This window comes from Phalacrocorax aristotelis, chromosome 7 (genome assembly GCF_949628215.1).
Source record: "Phalacrocorax aristotelis chromosome 7, bGulAri2.1, whole genome shotgun sequence".
NCBI classification, from domain to species: Eukaryota; Metazoa; Chordata; class Aves; order Suliformes; family Phalacrocoracidae; genus Phalacrocorax; species Phalacrocorax aristotelis.
In genome coordinates, this window is record NC_134282.1 from 33,483,026 (window position 1) to 33,502,060 (window position 19,035).

The 19,035-nt window shown below is 57.2% G+C and overlaps 2 protein-coding genes across 3 annotated transcripts in view; one reads left to right on the plus strand and one right to left on the minus strand.

The window, feature by feature from the left end:
- The window catches only part of CCDC33 (coiled-coil domain containing 33), a 29,998-nt gene extending 18,944 nt beyond the window's left edge, over positions 1-11,054 (plus strand). The window contains 11 exon segments of the mRNA XM_075098378.1: positions 6,898-6,992; positions 7,316-7,475; positions 8,448-8,643; positions 8,764-8,852; positions 9,078-9,209; positions 9,413-9,485; positions 9,739-9,860; positions 10,090-10,173; positions 10,269-10,377; positions 10,793-10,915; positions 10,918-11,054. Of these exon segments, the coding sequence (XP_074954479.1) occupies positions 6,898-6,992; positions 7,316-7,475; positions 8,448-8,643; positions 8,764-8,852; positions 9,078-9,209; positions 9,413-9,485; positions 9,739-9,860; positions 10,090-10,173; positions 10,269-10,377; positions 10,793-10,915; positions 10,918-11,054 (1,320 nt within the window).
- CYP11A1 (cytochrome P450 family 11 subfamily A member 1) lies at positions 10,890-18,166 on the minus strand. 2 transcript variants are annotated; one of them, XM_075099849.1, is made up of 10 exons: positions 17,976-18,166; positions 14,826-14,893; positions 14,104-14,259; positions 13,700-13,899; positions 13,089-13,292; positions 12,429-12,589; positions 12,185-12,351; positions 11,962-12,040; positions 11,556-11,747; positions 10,890-11,438 (listed from the first exon to the last, which is right to left on the minus strand). In XM_075099849.1, the coding sequence occupies exons 1-10, from the start codon at positions 17,997-17,999 to the stop codon at positions 11,316-11,318; spliced, it is 1,374 nt and encodes a 457-aa protein (XP_074955950.1). In that variant the 5' UTR covers positions 18,000-18,166; the 3' UTR covers positions 10,890-11,315. The 2 variants fall into 2 exon arrangements, with proteins under 2 accessions (XP_074955950.1, XP_074955949.1); XM_075099848.1 differs by lacking the exon at positions 17,976-18,166 and having other exon boundaries at positions 14,826-15,085.
- Positions 18,167-19,035: the final 869 nt, after the last annotated feature.

Sequence of the window (19,035 nt, forward strand, 5' to 3'; positions counted from 1 at the left end):
TTGAACCAATGCCCCAAGCAGCCTCAAATCCAGCTCTCTGTATCCTCACAAAAGCATCCCTGTGTCAATAAAGCTCACTTTATCAGGGTGGGAAGTGGTTTCAAGGATGCTTCCAGCGGGACAATGGGAGCTGGGGAAGACAGAAAGGGTTTGCACAAGCCCTGAGCACACCCTGCCCTGCCCTTTTACTGGGTAAAAATGCTAGAAAGCATTGCTGGTACAATTATTTTTTTACCCCCAACCTTTGACAGTGTTTTCTTTCTTTTTTGCTTTTTTCTTCCCCCTAAAGCATGAATTATTTTCACTCGGCTTGCATTGCAATGCAGGGAGATTTACTCGGAAAGCCCTGGAAAGCCCATCTCCTGACAGCCCCAGGAATCAGGGCTGACACCCTACTAATGGAGCGTGTGCAGGAGGGAGCTGGGACGTGACAGCCCCCCTGGCAGTGGGGTCTGGAGGGGAGCACTTGGCTGATCACAGCCCTGTCACTTCTTCCTTCTCCTCTCTGGCTGATCAAACCCTGATCCCCATCCCTACTCAGTGGCTTTTGAGGTCCTGCTCCGGATCTGCTTGTTAATGCCTTCATTAAAAAGTGGCAGGGAGAGGAAAACAAAGTGATGTGGAATATCACCAGAGATGGGGTAACCCTTCCCTGCCCTGGTCCCATAGAGGCAGAAAAGCCTCCATGCAGGTTTGTGCTGGGACATTAACACACACACACACACACCCCCCCCGTCTTGGACTTACCAAGGTTTGAGGCTGATTTCTGAGGGAGGAGATATCTGACCTTAGGCTGAGGTTTACGCTGGGCTCAGCTTAACTGTGTTTTTCTACCCTTCTGCCCTCTCACTGAATAGATTTGCGCCTCTCTTACCAGTCGATGAATAATTTACAAGCAGCATTTAACGATTAGGGGGGAGTTTTCTCCAGCCTCTTCGAACATTTGCTGCTTTTTCAAACCTTTCTTTCCCTACTCCCATCACTCATATTTCCCTGACCTGGGCCAAAGGGCCTCTTGTGGGGCTGGGAGAAGTAAATGTAATTTGACTTAATCGTGCATCCCAGCCTGATAAAAATCCAGCACCGCACCAGCCCTGTGTACCCCGCAAGGGGTGAAGATGCTGCAGGGGCCGAGGGTGCTGCAAGGGAGCAGGCGGGCGCAAGGGCCGGGGACGGTGCGGCCCCGCTCCCCCTCCCCCCGGGCTGCCGGCTGGCCCCGTACGCGGCTGCAGCCCCATCTAGCGTCAGCCCCGCTGCCCTGCCCAGCCCCCGCCAGGAGCTCCCTGCCCCTCAGGCCGGGGCTCCCCAGAAAAGGGGTTCTCTCACCCGCCCAGGGTAGCTGCTCCCTCTTCCCGGGGCTGAGAGAGCCCGGGATGCAGGCAGGAGCGGTTACAAGGTTGGGATGAGGATGCTCCGCTCTGCCCTGGCCCCCGGCGAGGCTCAGTCAGGTTTGCCAGACAGCTGGATACCCCTGTCACACAGGGGGGACACTGGGGGACCCACCCTCACCATGACATCTTCGTACACTGGCCTTATTATCACCAGGGCAAAAAGCTAATTAAGTAAAAGGGGAAGCAAATTGCTGAATCCTTAATCTCCTTCAGAAGTAAGATGGGCATAAATATCATCTGGGGTCAAATTAGCTGATTTATGGGTTTCTTTTATTAATTAGCTTAATCCTGTGTAATGGGCATGATGGGGAAACCCACCCAGCCCGACACGCGCTGATCTCGTGCCTGTGGGAGGGGACCCCCAGCATGGTACGGCACTGCTGAGCCCAGCAGCTCCTCGGGGCTGGTGCCTGCAAAGGTGGCCCGCTGGCAAGCTGCCCAGTCCCACATCGCCACCTCCTGCCCCCACCACCAGCCCCTTTCCCCAGCTCGGCCCCGCCCGCTTAAGCCCAGGCCGTTCCCGGGGCGGCCCCGGCTCCCCCCGGGTCTGTGGGTGGGTGGGTGGGTGGAGGGTGACAGCAGGGTTACGGGTGGTGGGGGCAAGGCCGTGGGACCCTCACTGGAGGTGAGGTAAGATGGGCCAAGGTGAGATGGCAAGGAGGAGGACAGAGGGACGTGGCTTTTGCAGGGCAGTGGAGGGTCTCGGGGAGTGCATCCCTTTAACCCCTCCATGTGTTGTGCCCTTTACTCCCCAGCATCCAGGAGTAAAGGGCAACATGAGAAAGCCAACGGCTTTCCCTTAGGTCACTTCTCAGGAGAGATCCCCGTCCCATTCGTGAAGGGTGCTGGAGGGGCAGGGACCCAACAGTGGAGGGTGGGGGAAGCTGGGAGTGCTGCAGTTATATTGCATGAGGGTTTGTTGGTGATTCAGGCTCTGGACAGGGGTGGAAAATGGGTTAGGCTTGGTGGGGTTTGCATGTGCTTCTCCTGCTTGGGTCTGGGTATGGGTATGGCTGCAGCGGGTATGGACCAGGGACCCCAGCAGTGAGCCAGAACAAGGGAAAAAGAAAACTGGCTCCAAAATACCATTTTTCGTGTGTTCGGGGTGTGTGCATTGGCAGGGGGGAGATGCTTAGGGTGGTGGGTGCTCAGGGCAGCGGGTGCTGCATGGTGCTGTGTGCTTTTAGCGTGGTGGCTTGGGGTGTTAATGGATTTATGCTCGCTGCTGAAATGCAAGGGGTGTTTTATCAGCAAATGGACTCAATACATAAGCAAACATGAAAATGGATGGCCACAGCGCTGGCAACAAGCCGCCTGCCAGGCCAAGGGCAAGTCACGGCAGCCCCTGTCACCAGGGGTGATGGGGATGCTTGCTGTTTATCCCTCTGCAGTCACTTGTTTTTCTAAGCCCAGGGGATACAAATGCTTTGAGGGCACTTTAAAAGCGTGGGGCCAGGCGAAGGTATTTAACTCAGGTCCCATGCACAGACTTTTCAGGGAGCTGCCAAGTGCTGCCAAGTCTTCCCCTGGTACTGGGGAGTTTTGTGATATTTCTCCACTTCTTCACATCCCCAGTTGCTGGAGATGTGTTTGTCTTAAGAACAGATAAGGATGTTTTCCTAGGAGGAAAAAACCCTGCAGAGAACCAGCAGGAATCTAGGGTAACAGTCGTACCCTGTTTCTCTCATTTTTTGATCTCAGAAGGGGGCTTTTTTAGGCCTGGCCCCAGTTGGTGGTCATGGGTGAGCAGCAACAATGGGGGATGCTCCGACCCATGCTGGGTGCCCCATCCTGAGAGGCTCTGCCGACCTACCCTTCCTCCCTTTACCCTCGTCACCATAAGCAGCAGGACATCACCTGGGGACAGCACCGGCTGTCCCCTTCCCTCCCAAAAGCAGCTCCATGCAGCAGGATGGGGGAAAAATTGTTTATCAGGAGCCAGGAGCTGGCTCAGCCAAGTCCGCTCTCAAAAGTCATCCCACCTCTTCCTAGCTGCCGATTTTTTTCTTTTTTTTTTTTTATTCCTTTTTCTTTGAGCAAAATAAACCAGCAGCGACTCACAGAGGAATGACAGTCCCTGCTGGTGGCATGGCTGCTTTTTGAGCCTTATCTTGAAAGAGCAGGCAGGCAGGTGGGATCCTGAGGAGCAGTCATCTCTACACCAAGCATCTTGCTTCCTCAAGTTACCCAGTGTAATCCAGAGGCTTTTATTTCCTTGTACAACACGATATCAGCAGCCGGCAGCTGGGCCCGGAGCCGGATAGTGATGGTAATCACCCGCCCTAAAATCATCGTCCTGGCTGGGAAGGGAGCAGGAGATGTGGTGTCTCTATTAAATTGAACTCGGCTCAGATTAAGCACTTTTCAATGCAATCCAATTAACTCTTAAATTGAATTGTAATGCTTTGGCTAATATACCACCACCCCAGCACAGCTCCCCCCCCTTGTCGTGATGCCTGGGAAGGGAGTTCAGCCTTGGTTTAATCAGATAAAACCCCGCTTATTTGCTGGCTTTCAGCGGCTGGTGCATCTTGCCAAGGTGTGCTTGAAGTGGCTGGGCTAAAAATCTCTGTATTTCCCCTGGGGGACCTGCAAATCCCCCATTTTCCCTAGGGTTGGGGTTCCCCAGGGAAATGCTTTGATTTTGGAACTAGAGGGGGAAAAAACCCGGTTGCCCCACTGACACATCTGGCCAGATGTCCTGAGGATGGGTTTGGGTAGCGGTGAGTCCCTGGGGAGGGGCGTCTGGAACCTGCCATCCCCACCAGTACCCATGTCCCAAGGGAATGGGTAAGTTTGATGGGGACATTGGGCAAAGCAAATGAAGGCATCATTATCTCCTGAGAGTTTTGTGAGCTTTTGTACAGAAAAGAGGGAAAAATGGGATTCTTTTCCCTCTGATCTTCCTAAGCTGCTGCAGCAATTTTTTCTCAGATATGTAAATCTGAGCTTATCCCATCTTCATAAAAATTAAGGAATTGGGCTTAATACTCATCCAGGGATGTTTTAGTTGTTGGGCTGGAGGGAGATTGTGTTGCAGAAGAGGCTGGTGCACTGCCAGGTACTCAAATGCCTCTGTGCTCACAAGTGAAATGAGTTGGCCTGTCCTCAGCCTCTCTTCAGGGTGCATTGCTGTCCCCTCCCCAGCCAGGGATGGGGTCAGGCCATGCCATGCAGATGCAGAATCCTCTGGCACACCCTATTTTCAGCCACTTTTGGACCTTCATACCTCCCTTGGAGTTGTATTTCTAGCCCCACATACACACACACACTTTGCTCCATGGTGCTCCATCTGGAGATGAATTGATTCCAGCAGCTGAAGCTAATCGGATACATCAAAGCATCTTGGAGCAATTTGTTAAGTAAATAAAAAAAAAAAAAACAACTTGCCTAAGCAAATATGGGAAGGAGGGGGGGTGGCTCATCAGGGTGGATGAAAGGCTCTAAAGGCAGGGGAAGCTTCAGAGGCTTGGAAATGATGGGGGGGTGGGGGGGAGGAATTTAAAAATAAATAACGAATGCCAGGAGTTTCAAAGCTTCCATCATTTCAGACATAGATTCCCAGCCTTTCATCCCAGACCCCTGCGGGAAGGAGAGACGCAGCTATCTCTGGGTGGATTTGAGATAGGAAGTGTAGGGGAAAATATGTTCAAATACCCTTAACTCTGCCCCCATCCCAGAGGCAGTGCTGGGGAGATGCTGGGACAAGCATGGGTCTGAGTGGGTGTCTGAGCAGTGTTAGGCTGGGAGTAAAGGCTGGGCATGGTTTTCCGGCCTCTGCAGGTGTTGTCTGAGCCTAGAAAAGCTGTGGTTCAAGCCAGGACCTTCTAGCACAGGCAGGGAAAGCAGCTGCCCAGCCCCAGCAAGCCAAGTGCAGTCCTGTGCATTATTAATGGAGCAGATAATTGCACACTTCCCATCGGCTCTTTGATGAAAAATTGATGGCACGGGACGAGGTGGTGAAAGGCTCCATCAACTTACACTGGCCTCTTTGTTTCTTAACAAACACCAAAGGAGAGGTGGATGCAGGACGCCGCAGTGGGTGGGGAGGCACAAGAGCCTTTGTGGGTACCCTGAAAGGGGGATAGGACCGGGGGGCCAGTTGGGGCAGAGCATTCCTTCCCTTGCAATGCTATAAATTCAATCTCAGGATGAACATGGTGTTTGACTGGCAAATTATTCAGTGAATTATTTTCTGCTTGGGATCAGCCAAATCCCAAGGCAGAGCTGAAGCCTGATGCCGCCCAGCGTCTCCAAGATGTGGGTCTTCAGAAGTTAATTGAGCGTTTGAAACATCAGAGGAGCGTGCTGGGAGGGGAGAGCATTTCCATGCCAGCATCCAAGGCATAGAAATGAGATGCTGTCACCACCAGAGCCACGTGGCTGGGACCTGACAGTGGATGCCACCAAGTCACCCTCTTGGGTCTGTGCTGCTGAGAGCAGGAGATAAGGCAACGGCAGCCGAAAACAGGCTGGGGATGTGGAGGGAGGGCTGGGGACTGCGAGGGGCTGGTGTCTTAAACGGAGTGCTTGCAGGCAGGCAGCACTGCGGGCAGGTGCTGCCAGCTGCCCCCAATGGCTTTGGAAGCAGCCATAGGATGTCGATGGGGCATGTGATGGCACCTGGAATAGACCCATCAGGGTCCAGCCTGGTGATTTTAGGCACTGGGCTGCTGCAGGGAGTAGTTGCTAAGAGGAAGCTGGTGTTGTAGCAACAGCTGCAGGCTCAGCAGGCTGCAGGGAGCCCCCACACCACCAGCAGAAAGGGCCTGGGAAAACCAGCTTTTCTTCATGTTTCACCATGCTGGCATTGCTGTAAGTCCACCATCCAGCAACTCGGTTGGTGGCATGGGGACGGGATGTTTGCCCAGGGCTGGCTGAGCCTCTGAGGAGTTTGTTTGGGGCAGGCAGAGCCTGGCAACCCACCGGCTGGCAGGGCTGGCTGCTGGGAACAGTGTTCTGGGGTGCTGGGACACCCCAGGAGCGAGGATGATGCTGTACTACAGAGCCTTCTCCTCCACTGTGAGTACCAGGGGGGTGGTGAGTGGGGATGGGGACATCACCCTGTTGTTGGGGACACCAATGGGAGCTGAGGACCCAGAGGTCCCTGTTAGAGGGATAGCACCCAGTTGGGGTTGCTTTCAGTCATATCCAAATTTCCTCCCAGGGATGCATGGCTCAATGGGCCAGCCATTGGATGATGCTCAAAGTCAGGCATTTTTAAGTGTCCCCATCCTCAGGAGAAGGTCTTCCAGCCCTGTGGCCACACCATGTTGCATCCAAGCCCCAAAGCGGGATGCTTGAAGCCAGAGATGCCAGAGGTTTTTGGGGCAGGGCTGGATCCTGACCCCAGAGCAATGATGGCAAAGGTGTGTTTCTCCAGGTGAAAGCCAGGAGAGATGCTCCTGCCTGTGGGAAAGGTGCTGAAGGAGCTTGCTGTTCCTCTTGGAGGGTTTTCCCCAGCCTGCTCCTCATCCTCACCCTCTGCTCTGATGTCTCCTGCCAGCTCCACAGAGACAATGTGTCCCTCCCAGCAGCTGACGCTGTGGCCAGAAAGCAGCCGTTCCCATGTGGGCTGGGAGCACTGTCAGAGAAGTGGAGGTACAGGGGCCAAGCCAGTTTTGCTGTCCCCTCTTGGTTCCTTCTTTTCATCATCCTTGGGGTGGTTTCCTCCTTCCTCCATTTGCCCCTTGTTTTCCCCAGCAGCTTCTCCTCCTGCCCTATCACTGTCAATCTTGCTCCTCATCTCCTACAGGCTCCCACCCTCCCTGCAGCCCCCATCCTCACCAGCACTCGCCTGGCCCCCTGGCACCCCAAATATGCTCCTGTCTCCCACGGAGGGTTCCCCAGCCAAGGCTTTGCTGGTATTTCACTCTGGTGGGAGCATCTGGCCAAGAGTGTGTTCCCCCTCCTTTGCTCCACAGGCCCCCCGAGATCATTGGGGACCACAAGGAGCTGGTGAGTGCCAAGGAGACAGGAGGAGCAGGGGACAGTGGGGGCCCTGGGGGAGACAGTAGTGTCCCCGAGGTGGGTCCTGGCTCCCATGGGGACCGAAGCCAGGCTGCTGTCAGCTCTACACTGCCGGTGAGTGAAGGTCTTGGAGGGGAGCAGCCCTTGCATTTATCTCAGGCAAGAACTGAGTCCTGGATGAAACAGCTCTTGGGCATATGGGGAGGAAAGAGCTGAGCCACTCTCAGCACCTGCTCCTCCCTCCCCCCACTTCCCCAAGGCTGCATGATGATGCTGCACCCCCTCCCAGTGCCCTGCGCCCCCCCCATCCAAGGCTGTTCCCAAGGCTGGGAGCAGTGGATGGGGGGAGCTAGAGGCACATGGCTCCCCACGCCAAGGTACGCTGTCAGGATCCTTCCCACAGCCCAGCGTGGCAGAGAGGGATTCAGGAGGGTCAGCCTGAGAAGATGCAAACCCTTGGGGAATTAATTCCCCCCAGCATCACTTGGTGAGGAGTTCCCCAGCTGCACTGGTGATAAAAGACCACCAGGTTCATCTGTATAAAACATTCATCCTTCCATTATTCTTCACCACCTCCCTTCTTCTAAAGATCTGCAAAGCCCCATAAGGCTCAGACCTTGAGGGTGATACCCCAGCTCTGACACTGCTCCACACCACATCCTTGGGAGAGTTGTTTTTCCACCAAGGGGTGGTAAAAAGAGATGGGGATGGATGGCGGGAGGGGCTCTGCTGGGTGGGGGGAGGAGTGTGCAGGTGGAGAGAAGGTTTGGAGGGACAGGAGAGATGGATGGATGGATGGATGGATGGATGGATGGATGGATGGATGGATGGAGAATAGAAGAATGGATGGCTAGAGAATGATAGATGGCTGGAGAAGGATGGTTGAAGGATGCATGAGGAATAGAAGGATGGATGGATAGGGAAGAGAAGAATGGGTGGTTGCAAGAGGAGGGAAAAGTCCAGATGTTTCTTATCTCCTCCTTGGTGGGTCTAACCCTCAAGACAAATATCCTCAGCTGAGCTCTTGGTGCCTGGCAAAGCCTAGGCCGGCAGTGGGGTGCCAGCAGCTCTGCTCTGGGCTGGCAGGAGGTTAGGAGCTACTGCTTGGCACTGAAGCGGATGGCAGGGGATCTCCTGTCCCTGCGCCAGCATGTTGCCAGCCTGGAGGTGGAGAACAGGCACCTGCGGCGCCGCCTGGCCTCACAGGAGGAGTTGGGCCATGCTCTGCTCACTGATGTGGACCTGGATGTCATGACCCGGGAGGAACTGCTGGACAGGCTTGGTGTGTGATGGAGAAGATGGGGAGGGGGGTGGAATTTAGGGGACCCCTCTCCCTGGCACAAGAGAGGGGACCACACCATGCCCTGACCAGGTGCCAAGGACATGCCATGTGTTCTTGCAGCCACCCTCAAGCACAAGCTGGCGGCCAGCACAGCAGAGTTGAGGAGGCTGAAGGACCGTGTCCAGCAGTTGCAGAATGAGCTGATCCGGGTACAGATGCCAGCAGGAGTGGGCAGAGGCTGCCCAAGTGACAGGGTGGGGGCAGAGGAGCAGTGGGGCAGCAGGGAGAGCATCATGGCACCCCCACAGCCAAGCAAGTGCCTGAGAGCCCCAGGGACATGCCCATGAGGCTCTCCCAGCCCTGCAGGTGATGCTCCAAGGCTTGAGGCTTGGCACAGAGGTCCCTAGGGGCTTTTCTCCCTCCTCCCCACCCAGAAAAATGACCGGGAGAAGGACCTGGTGCTGCTCCAGCAAGCCCACCAGCAGCAGCAAGCCACACTGAGGAGGTGCCAGGAGAAGGTGGTCAAGACGAAGGTCTTGGAGGAGATTGTGCGGCAGCAGGAGAAAGTAAGTTGGGGGGCACGAGGTTGGGGTTAGAAGGACAGGTTGGGGGGTACGAGGCTCTGAGGATGAGATAGGACCCTCTGGCCCATCTCACCCCTCCATAAGTGCTACCTGTTCCCGGAACCATGGTAGCTGAGGATACATGATGGTCACCACAGCCTTGCATTGAACTGGTGACACGGGGACAGCTCTGCTCTCTCCCACAGGTGATCAAGGTGATGGAGTGGATGCTGCAAGAAAAGCTCACCAGGGTGGGAAGGAGCTCTGAGAAGCCAGTGGGTGGGTGCAAGTGGGAATGGGGACCCCTTGGTGGGGACCCATATACAGCTGCCAGGCACTGCTGGTGGACATCCCCTTCTGATAGTTTGCACCATGGAATGGTTTGTGGTGAGGGATCAGAGTTGGTCCTGAGCCCTCTGGCACCCATCCCTGGGTGTGGGGGAGGCGAGGGCTTGGTCCTAGCCCCCATCTCTGCAGGAGGCAGGGGGAGGGTTGTAGGACATGTCCCAGTGGCATCCACCCCATCCCACAGGTGAAGTCCTCTCCAGGGAGGTGTACACCATGCTGTTGGCTGAGAACCACAGGATGCAGGAGGAGTTGGAGGGACATCCCTACCCCTTGCCCCCCATTACCCCACAGCCCCCAGCCTTGCTGGTGAGACTGAGGAGGGGGCACAGGGCTGGGATGGGGGGCAGAGCTGTGGCACACCAGAAAGCAAGGATAGGGTGTGACCAGGCACGATGGGGGCGTCACCCAGGTGGCCTCTCTGGCTCCATGGGGCGATAGCCACCCCTGTGGCTTGCTCCCCCCATGAGCAGGGCATGGGAAGTGGGGGTAATCCAGAATTGCCCTTCCCCACTCCTGCTTGTCTCATGGCCCACAGGGTGGTTTTGGGGGCACAGAGAAGCTGTGTCTGCTGGCCAGGCTGGAAGAGGCACAAGTCCGTGGGCAGGTGCTGGAGAGGCAGGTGGGCATCGCCCTCCCACACCCTTCTTGATGGTGGGGAGCTTGGGGTCTCGGGCCAGGGTGGGCAGCATCTCTGCCCTCCCACTTTGGAGACAGACAGCCTGGTTTGGATCTGTCCCAGCTGGAGGAGGTGGCGAGGAGGTGGGGACGGGAGAAGCACGAGCTCGGCACTCGTCTGCTGGAGGAGGAGCATGGCTTCCCCCATGCCCCCACCTCGGTGAGCACCCTGGGGGGGACCAGGGACACCCTGCATGGGGTCTGACAGCTGGTGCTTCCTGCCAGGGGGATGGAGGCAGGGGTCAGAGCCACCCCTCTGCACTCAGGCAGCTGAGGAGGGGGAATAGCAGGGAGTCTCCATGCCCACCCCCACTTTAGGGAGAATTTGCCTTAGTTTCCCTGCAGAACCCTGGGCAGGAGGGAGGTGGGAGGGTGGTTCCTAGGGCTGCAGAACACCACCCCCACCCCCCCAGCATCCCAGGATACCCCTCCCACCAATCCCAGACTCTCTTACCACAGCCCTCTTATCTACAGCCAATGTCCCACAGCCGGAGGGGTGGAGTGGGGGGATGGGGTGTGAGTGGATTTACAGCTCCCTGAAACCTTTTCCCATTCCCCACCAGAACCTGCCAGTGATCCCCACGGCCCCCCTGAGAAGATCCCAGCCCATGGCCCTCCTGCCTTAGCCCATGCCCAGCAAGAGAGATGGAGAAACTTAATGCTGGCAAAGAGCAGACAGTGCTTTTTCATATGATGAAATTACAGAGCAAATTTAAGGCAAAGCAAAGTATTAGAGTGTTGGGGAGCATGGCCACAGTCCCTGGTGTGGTCTCTGGGGACCCCCGAGCAGCTGGAGGGGTGCAGCAGCACCCACCCACCCTGTAATACCTTGGAGGTTACAGGGGCGACAGCGGGGCTGGGATTGCTCTGGTTTATCTCCCCCATGGCGTAAGCACAGCCTTGAGCAGGCTGGAGCAAAGGCAGGGATGCACCAAGCCAAGGCTGTGGCCGTGAAAGCGTCCCAGCCGTCCCCCAAATCACACCCCCGTGCTGGAGTCTGGCTGTAAGAAGCTGATAGCGCCTGCCGGGCTGATGAGGATGTCCTCCAAACCAGGACAGGCTGCATGTCACCCAGGACTGGGCTCCTCATGCCTGGAATTCAAGTGGCCGTAAGGTCAGGTAGATGGGTTTGTCCGGGATCAGGATGAGATCGAATTTGGTCCCAACTTCCACCACTCTCATAGTTTCAATCTTGAAGTTCTCCAGGATCTGGGATGGAGGAGAAAAGAGCAGGTGGAAAACACTGGAGGTACCAACACCCATGTGCCACCTCCCCGGTCCCTTCCAGTGCCAAGTTCCCACTGTCCCCAGCAGGATGATGCTCACGTGCATGAGGAAGAGCTGCATCTCCAGCTCGGCGATCCGGCGACCTAGGCACTGGCGGGGTCCGAAACCAAAACCCAACCCCTTGAAGTGCTTGGGGCCAGCTGCCAGCCAGCGGTGGGGGCTGAACTGCTCCGGCTTGGGGAAGACCTCAGCATCCCGGCCCATGGCATAGAGACCAACCTGCACCAGCGTCTGTGGGGAAGGATCAGCCCCATGGGTCTGGGCTCCCCACAGGGGCTTCACCAACAGTTGGGGTGCAGGAAGGAGGTGCAGGGCTGGGATCCAGCCCCAGATGAGCCTGATGTTGCTTGCCCCATATCACCCACCTGTGCTCCATGTCCCAGCTCCACCCAGAGCCCCAGGCAAAGGGGGTCAGGGTGAGAGGGGCCCTGGTGGCCATGCTCACCTTGGGAGGGATGCGGTAGTCCTGGAGGATGACCTCTTGCATGGTGTACCTCTGCAGGGTCACCGCCACAGGGTGCAGCCTGCAGGGACAGGTCCCACGCATCTGATTTTGGGGACAGCCTGGCCCACCCACGTCCCACCTCAAGTGCATGATGCCCCAGCAGTGCCAAAGAGTTGGGGAGGGAAGGGACTGGGGGTGTTTTTCAGCAGGGGCTCCTCCTCACCTGAGCGTCTCCTTGATGGCGGCTTTGAGCAACCGGATTGTTTTCAGCATCTTCACCCTGTCCCCCGCTGCCTCCCGTTTGGCAGCCAGGACCTCTGCCCGCAGCTGCTCCTGGACCCCTGGGGACCGTGCCAGCTCGAACATGGCCCACTGCAGTGTCATGGAGGTCTGGAGCGGGACAGGAGAGCAAGGCTCAACACCAGCCAGGACCTTCTCCCTGCCCAACAACCCTGCCTGCTCCTTACCGTATCCACCCCACCCGCCATCATCTCAGTGACGCTGGCCTTGATGTCATCCAAGGGCAGCTTGTCCTGCATGATGAGGCTGCACAGGATGCCCATGTACTCCTTGGTGCTCCTGCGTTGCAGCCGTAGGTCCCGGTAGACATTTTGTATGCATTTGTCCGCTAAGGAGACACAGAGACATGGCACGGCCTTCCTCACCCAGGGCCATGGTGGAGGAAGAATGCACCAGATGTGTCACCTTAGGACATCACTGCTTCATGCTGGTGGCTTTTCCATCACAGTTGTTGCTGCAGCAGCCTGGGACTGCGGTCCCTGCTGTGGGACCTAGCAGTGGCTGGGTGGGCACAGAGGGTGGGGGGGGTGAGGATGCCCAAGGGGGGTTGTCCCAGTGCCAAAAGCTCTCTGAGGCCACAAGGCCCTCTGGGAGAGCTGCTCCTCTAAACATGATGCCCATCATTTGCCCTTCATCGCTCCTGGATGGTTCCCCACTGCTCCATCCCACAAGCTCCAGATGTGGAAAGCCTTCCTGACCTTGGTGGCCCCGTGCTGGGTAGTTGGACCCAGGAGAAGGTTGCCACGCTGATGACACTGCACTATGAAGGCAAGTCCTCAAAGGGGCCTTGGGTGACACAGTGAGGTGCAGGCAGGACGAGCACTCACCCTGGGTGAAGATGGCATCCCAGGCCCAGACATGGTCCCGCCACGTTTTTGCATTGAGGTGGCGGAGGAGGGCAGGTGGCACGTAGAGCATGGGTGAGGTGGTGTGAAACATCAGGGACACGGCATCGATGAAGCGCTGCGCCTCGGGGTCCACGAAGTCCTGCAGCAGCCCCAGCCGCTCCCCGTACAGCACATGGCACACAGCTGTGAGAACAGCACCAATGAGAGGACCTGGCCAGAGAAGACCCCGTCCCCTCCACCCTCCCATAGCCAACTCCAGCCTTTCCATGGCTGCGGGGACCCGGCTTGGCCTCCTCCTCGCTCCAAGAATCATGGGGCCATGGAGGCATCCCGTGTTGGGTAGGGTTATCTACCAGGTGATGAGTGGTAGATAATAAACTAGCGTTTTATCAACAGCGTTGAGATGTTCTCTACTTGTCTGGAGAGAGGCCATGCCTCTAGACCATATGGCTTTGGGGGAGAAGCTTGTTTGCCCACCTCTGAGGATGAAGCTGGGGGAAATACAGCATGTTGCCCATCTTGGGCAGCCTGCAAAGGGGTGTTTCAGCGGGGGGGCATGTCATGCAAAGACTCATGCCCCTGACACTCACACTCCAGAGCGAAGCGGAAGAGCTCGTGGGTGAAGTCAGCCGTCCAGCAGTCCTGGCCGCTATTCCTCACCTGGGCTTGTGCCCGCTGGACAAAGTCCTCGCCCACCTTGCTCAGCAGAGGCACAAAACCCTCCACCACCTGCGGCGACAGCACTTCCTTGTTCAGCATCAGGCGGTCAGAGCGCCAGGCCTCCCCTGTCCTGGGGGACACCAAAATGGGGGAGGGTGAGACACATCCTGCCACCCATCCTCCCCCGGAGGATGCGACCCCCAAAACACAGGGCCAGCCAACATCCCCATCACCCTCCTGATGCTCCAGCTTCTCACCACCCTGTGTGCTGGGGCTATTGCGATACAACGTGGGAGCCCCATATTGAGGGGAACACCCTAGTCCCCCAACTCACTTGAGGAGCACACCATACGGCTTGTTGCGGTAGTCACGGTAAGCCACCCAGGGGGGCACGCTGAAGCGCTCCGGCAGTGTCCCCTCCACCTGGAAGAGGGTGGCAGCATCCTGGGGGCTGATGATGTTCACGCTGTCATAGATACCCAGCTTCTCTCTGCCAATGTATGGAGGGGGGTCAGCCACACACCCTGCCCCCCCCACCTGCATCCCTCAGCAGCCACACATCTTCCCAGATTAACCACCTTCCCTCAGCACCCCAAATCAACCACCCTCCCCCTCACACCCCCCAAAATCCTGCCTGCAGGTCCCGTCCCAGGGGATGCAGCAGCTCAGCACCAGGCTCAGGCCCCCAGGGCTCAGGCAGTCACAGTGGAGTGTGCTGGACCTGGACCACCCCCATCCCCCACCCATCCCCCTCTGCCTGGGGATGTCAGCTTTGGACCTTGGGACATCACGGTGGGCAAAGCCCCTCTCCAGCCCTGCTGCCCCCTCCTCCCAACGTTCAACATCTGCAAGGTACAAGTGGGTCTCCCCTCTTGCCCCTCCCCATGGCATTGAGCCTGGCTGGCACATGGCAAGTGGGGCTGCTCCAGCAGTTCAGCCACCTATTTACCCCCCTCTCACCCAGAGCGGGATGGGAATAGCAGCAGCATCCAGGACTGGAAAGGCTGCTGGAGCCAGGCAGCTGAGGGGGGATGCTGGGGCCAGATGCTGCCTCACCTGTAAATGGGCCCAAACTGCTGGAACTTGCGAGCCATGATGTGATGGACGTTGTGCACACCACCCTCCTGCCAGAAGCGGTAGAGGTTGAGCCAGCCGGTTCGCCAGTCACCGGGCAGCTGGTTAAAGGGTCGAGGAGTTGGTGGGCTGGGGGGAGCATGCAACGTGGTGGCAGCCTCCTGAGTCCGGTGGCATCCCCTGGCATGGGCAGGGGGACATCCCCGCAAGGCGCCTGGCTTGGGTACAGCCCGGGCGAGCATGGGAGCAGGCGGTGGAAGAGGGAGGCGAGGGTGGCCTAGCTCTTATCCTCCCTCGGCCGTCACTCAAGACAAGATGCTCCCACCCACCTCCAGATGAGTCAGGGACGGGACAGATGAAGGGCGTTTCGCCCCAGCACCAAGGCAAACTGACATTGCGGACAGCAAGCGCGTTTGGCAAGCATCGTCCTCTCCCAGCCTTGCTGTAGGGGGCTTTGCCACGTGATGCACTGATCTCAAGCGGTGTGGGGTGACGAAGGGCAACGCTGCCAGGTGGCATGTGCCACCCCAATAAAAAGAAGTGCTGTTGCAAGTACTGAAAACGAAAACCCAGCTGCCAAGGGGAGAAATGTTTTGTCTGCAGAATAAATGACAAAAATTATCTAGGGGACAAAATAGCACGGATTAGGCTTAATAAAGCTCAGGCCTGATGGGTCACCGCAGAAGGGGACAGACATTGGAACATCTTGAACACCATCAGGGGTGACTCACGTCCACCTGCTCCAGGGCAGGGGAGGCAGGGCCCCCGCTTCCCGGGCTCTCCTATCCCAGAGCATCGACTGCCATTTAGTGCAGGAACCCCAAACATCCCCCCTCCCTGGAGGGAGAGGCATTTTGGGGTGTCATGGCCCCCACGGAGCTGAGGACAAAGGCCCCCTCCCCTGAGCATAGTGCAGACACCCTGCCTTGTCCCCAGGCCCAGTAATACCCACTTGTGACCAGTTAGCAATGGGGTGTGGGAGAGAGTAGTAGGGAGGTGGGTCACTGGGGGCAGGCCTCTGGCCTTTTCTAGAGCATCCCTTTGGGGTGTCCCTGGAGTTGGCCTTGAGGATCCCTGGGGTGTCCCTAGAGGTGGGGTGCAGGATTTCAGACAGGTCTCTGGGGGTCCCAACGATTTTCTTGGGGTGACCTGGGTGTCCCCGGGGGACAACATCCCACGGCCTTGAAGGCCTGGAGGAGGAGGAGCTCAAGGAGGGATCTGCTGGGCTTATTCTGGTTTTAAACCTTTTTTAGGTTTTCATTTTCCCTGGGAACTGGGAGAAGCAAGGAGGCAGCGGGGGATGCTTGCGGCCGAGGATGCTGAGCCGGGCTCCGCGGCGGCTGCCAGAACGGCGGCGGACACCGGGGGGCGCGCCTGCCCCGTCTGCTGCCGCCGGCAGCGGGGACCGCCACCGGCCTGACCCCTCCCTCCCCGGCTCGTACAGCCTGCCCCCTGCCAAGGCACGGCTCTGTCCCCTCCTGCCCCATGCGCCCTGTCCCCTCCCAAGGCACCAGGTCTGTCCCTGCCTGTCCCAGCCACCCATCGCTTGTCCCAGCTGCCACCATCTGCATGAAGATGCCCACCCAGGGTGAGCATCTGCCAGCTCAGTGTGTGCCCTGGAGCAGCTCCACACTCCAGGGACATGGTGGCACACTGTCACCCCATTGTCCTTCACCCCTTCACTGTCACTGTCCTGGGTGGAACCTGCTGCCTCCCCTCGGGCCGTAGGAATGGGGTCAGTCCAGAGCAGTCTGGTCACTTTGGTGCTTGTGAAAACACAGTCATGGGCCCAAGGGACACAGAGGGGCACACGCCCACGTGGCTGAGCTCTGCCCTCATGCGGGGCTGGGTGGCACCTTTGGCCCCCAGATCCACCCCCAGGAAGGGACAGCCACCCATCGCACTCATCACCACTGCACCCCCTCTTTCTACCATCTCCCCAGAGTGTGGGGAGCCAGCTCATGGGCACCGCCACCCTGTGCCTGCCCCCAGACCACCAAGGGGTCCCACGCACATCTCCCATGGGGGCCTTCCCCTCCTCCCTCCATGCCCCCCCACCCTGGGAGGGCTCCAAATTTTTGGGGCACCTCCCCAGTGGAGGTGCCACCCCTGCAGCATGAAGGAAACATGACACATTTTCCCCTCTCTGACAGCCCCTGAGCATGCCACTTGCAGAGGAAGCAGATGGCTGCTGCGGTGGCTGCAGGAACCTGCGTGGCTGGGGGGCTCTGACGGAAAGCAGGGGGTGGCAGGAAACAGGTCAAAGAGGTGCTCAGAACCCCACAGCATCACTCCTTCCCCACCCAGCAGAAAACTCAGCAGGGATGGGGCTCTGACCATTTTTGCTGATGGCCTCTTCCGCAGTGAGCAAAGCAAGCAGCACTTGAATGGGAGGAAGCGTTTCTGTTTCTCCTCCACTCCTGCAGGCAGCACCTTGCCCACAAAACTCAGATGACTCAGACATATGACCTACTATTTTTGGATGAGCCAAAACAGAGAGTCTCTCCCACCTTCTGTGGCCTTCTCGCCATGCAATCCACGCTGGGGCAAGGAGTGTCCCTCTAGCGGGGTTTCCACCTGGTAGTGGAATCCATGGGGGTCACGCTCTCGCTTTCCACCCGTGGGGCTTTCCAGTTGTGTATCACCTCCCCAGAGAGCAGGGCGACTAACTGCCCATCCCCTTCACACCTTTGCACTGCTAAATCACGCCTCTGAGAGGCTTCTGAGAAATCCCCCAGCTTTCTGCTCCGTGGCAAGAAACCTCGATGAGTCAGTGCTGCAGCCGCAGCCCCAGTGAGACCCCAACCTCCCTGGAAAATCCCTCTCCTTGACCTCATGCCTCAGGCACCTGGGGCCAGCAATGCCAAGACTGCAGTGATTTAGCAGAGGGAAGGTGTTTTGGCGGAGTGGCTCATCCTTTCTACACTGCTGCAGACACCTCTACCCACCCCAAGCCGAGGGGAACTGGCCGGGATGGGGCTGACTTCAGCCAGGGTGATGCTGGCAGCTGTTCTGTTTTGGTGGGGAGAATAAAGTGACTGCATCACATCACTGGGATGGAGAGACAAGCAGAGCAGGTGTGAAATCAGTGGCTGGGAAACGGGCATAGAGCTAACTGCATTGCTTTCTTACCTTAAAAATACAGCCCTCATCCATATGTGGACCGACGCTGTTCTGCTTCCCATTGATTGCACTTGTCGCTTGGGAAGGATGGTGTTTTTCATGTATTTTCCAGCAAGTGCTTTTCTTTTCTGCAGTGATTTCAGCCTGGGGTCTTCCCCACTCTCTGCATGAGCAAATCCATTCATTGCAAGCTTTCAGCTCCTGCCTACAAGAAGGCAGTTGGGAAAATTTCAGTAGTAAAACTCTTGCCCAGAAACCCCCTGTGATTCAGTTTGGGGCTGGAGGGGAGGACGAAAACTCATTTTCATAATATTATGTTGAAAAAGAGAAAACTTTCAGCTGCAAACAGACTGTAGCCAGGACCAAGCAGTTCTTGCTGGAGGATTTCCCCTGGGAGCAGAGAGAAGGGGATGACCTGGCACATGTCTGGCAGCATCCCTGAGGCACTTGGGGCTGAGTGTATCATGCTTAAGGAGCTGCTGGGGACACCCAGAGCATCTCATCAGGAGGACGGACCCAGCCAGGACAAACTTTAATCTGAAACTGGGGCAATTCTAGCTTGGTTTTATTGTCCTGCTCCATTAAACTGAATCTCCTTTTACTAATTTATTGCATGCAGTCCCGGACCTAAACATCGCCAGGCTGATGTGTGGCTTTTGGGGTCTCCATTGAGCTGGGGTGGGGTATCTCACCCTGATGGGATGTGTACTTTGGCTGCAATCAACCCTCAGGGATCTCTGGCTAGAAATTCATGGCTGGAAGGGAAAAGCTGTTGCATGTGTAGCTGCGGGGAGGAAGAGCGTGGTCCCGTGGTAGGAAGGCATGCTGGTTTATTCCAAGTTTAACTTCCTCCAGCATCTCCTAGGTCATCTCATTTCTAGTAAACGCCTGGATTTCCCACTCACATTGCTTGCCACAGCTGGCCCCGACCTGCCTTGGTGGAGTAATATCACTCACGCCACATCGTCCATGCACCAGTGTGGACCACGGGCAAAAGGAGGCCAGAGCCATGCACGGACAGACAGACACCTGCCCAAGGCTGGTTAAATCCCAAGAACCTCAGTGAAAA

Excerpts from the sequence above, each read along its gene's own strand:
- CYP11A1 (XM_075099848.1), bottom strand. The coding sequence starts at position 15,085 with ATGCTCGCCCGGGCTGTACCCAAGCCAGGCGCCTTGCGGGGATGTCCC. Across the intron at positions 13,900-14,103 it reads CCGTATGGTGTGCTCCTCAA|GACAGGGGAGGCCTGGCGCT; the intron begins GTGAGTTGGGGG and ends GGTGTCCCCCAG. Across the intron at positions 12,352-12,428 it reads TGGCGGGTGGGGTGGATACG|ACCTCCATGACACTGCAGTG; the intron begins GTAAGGAGCAGG and ends GTCCCGCTCCAG.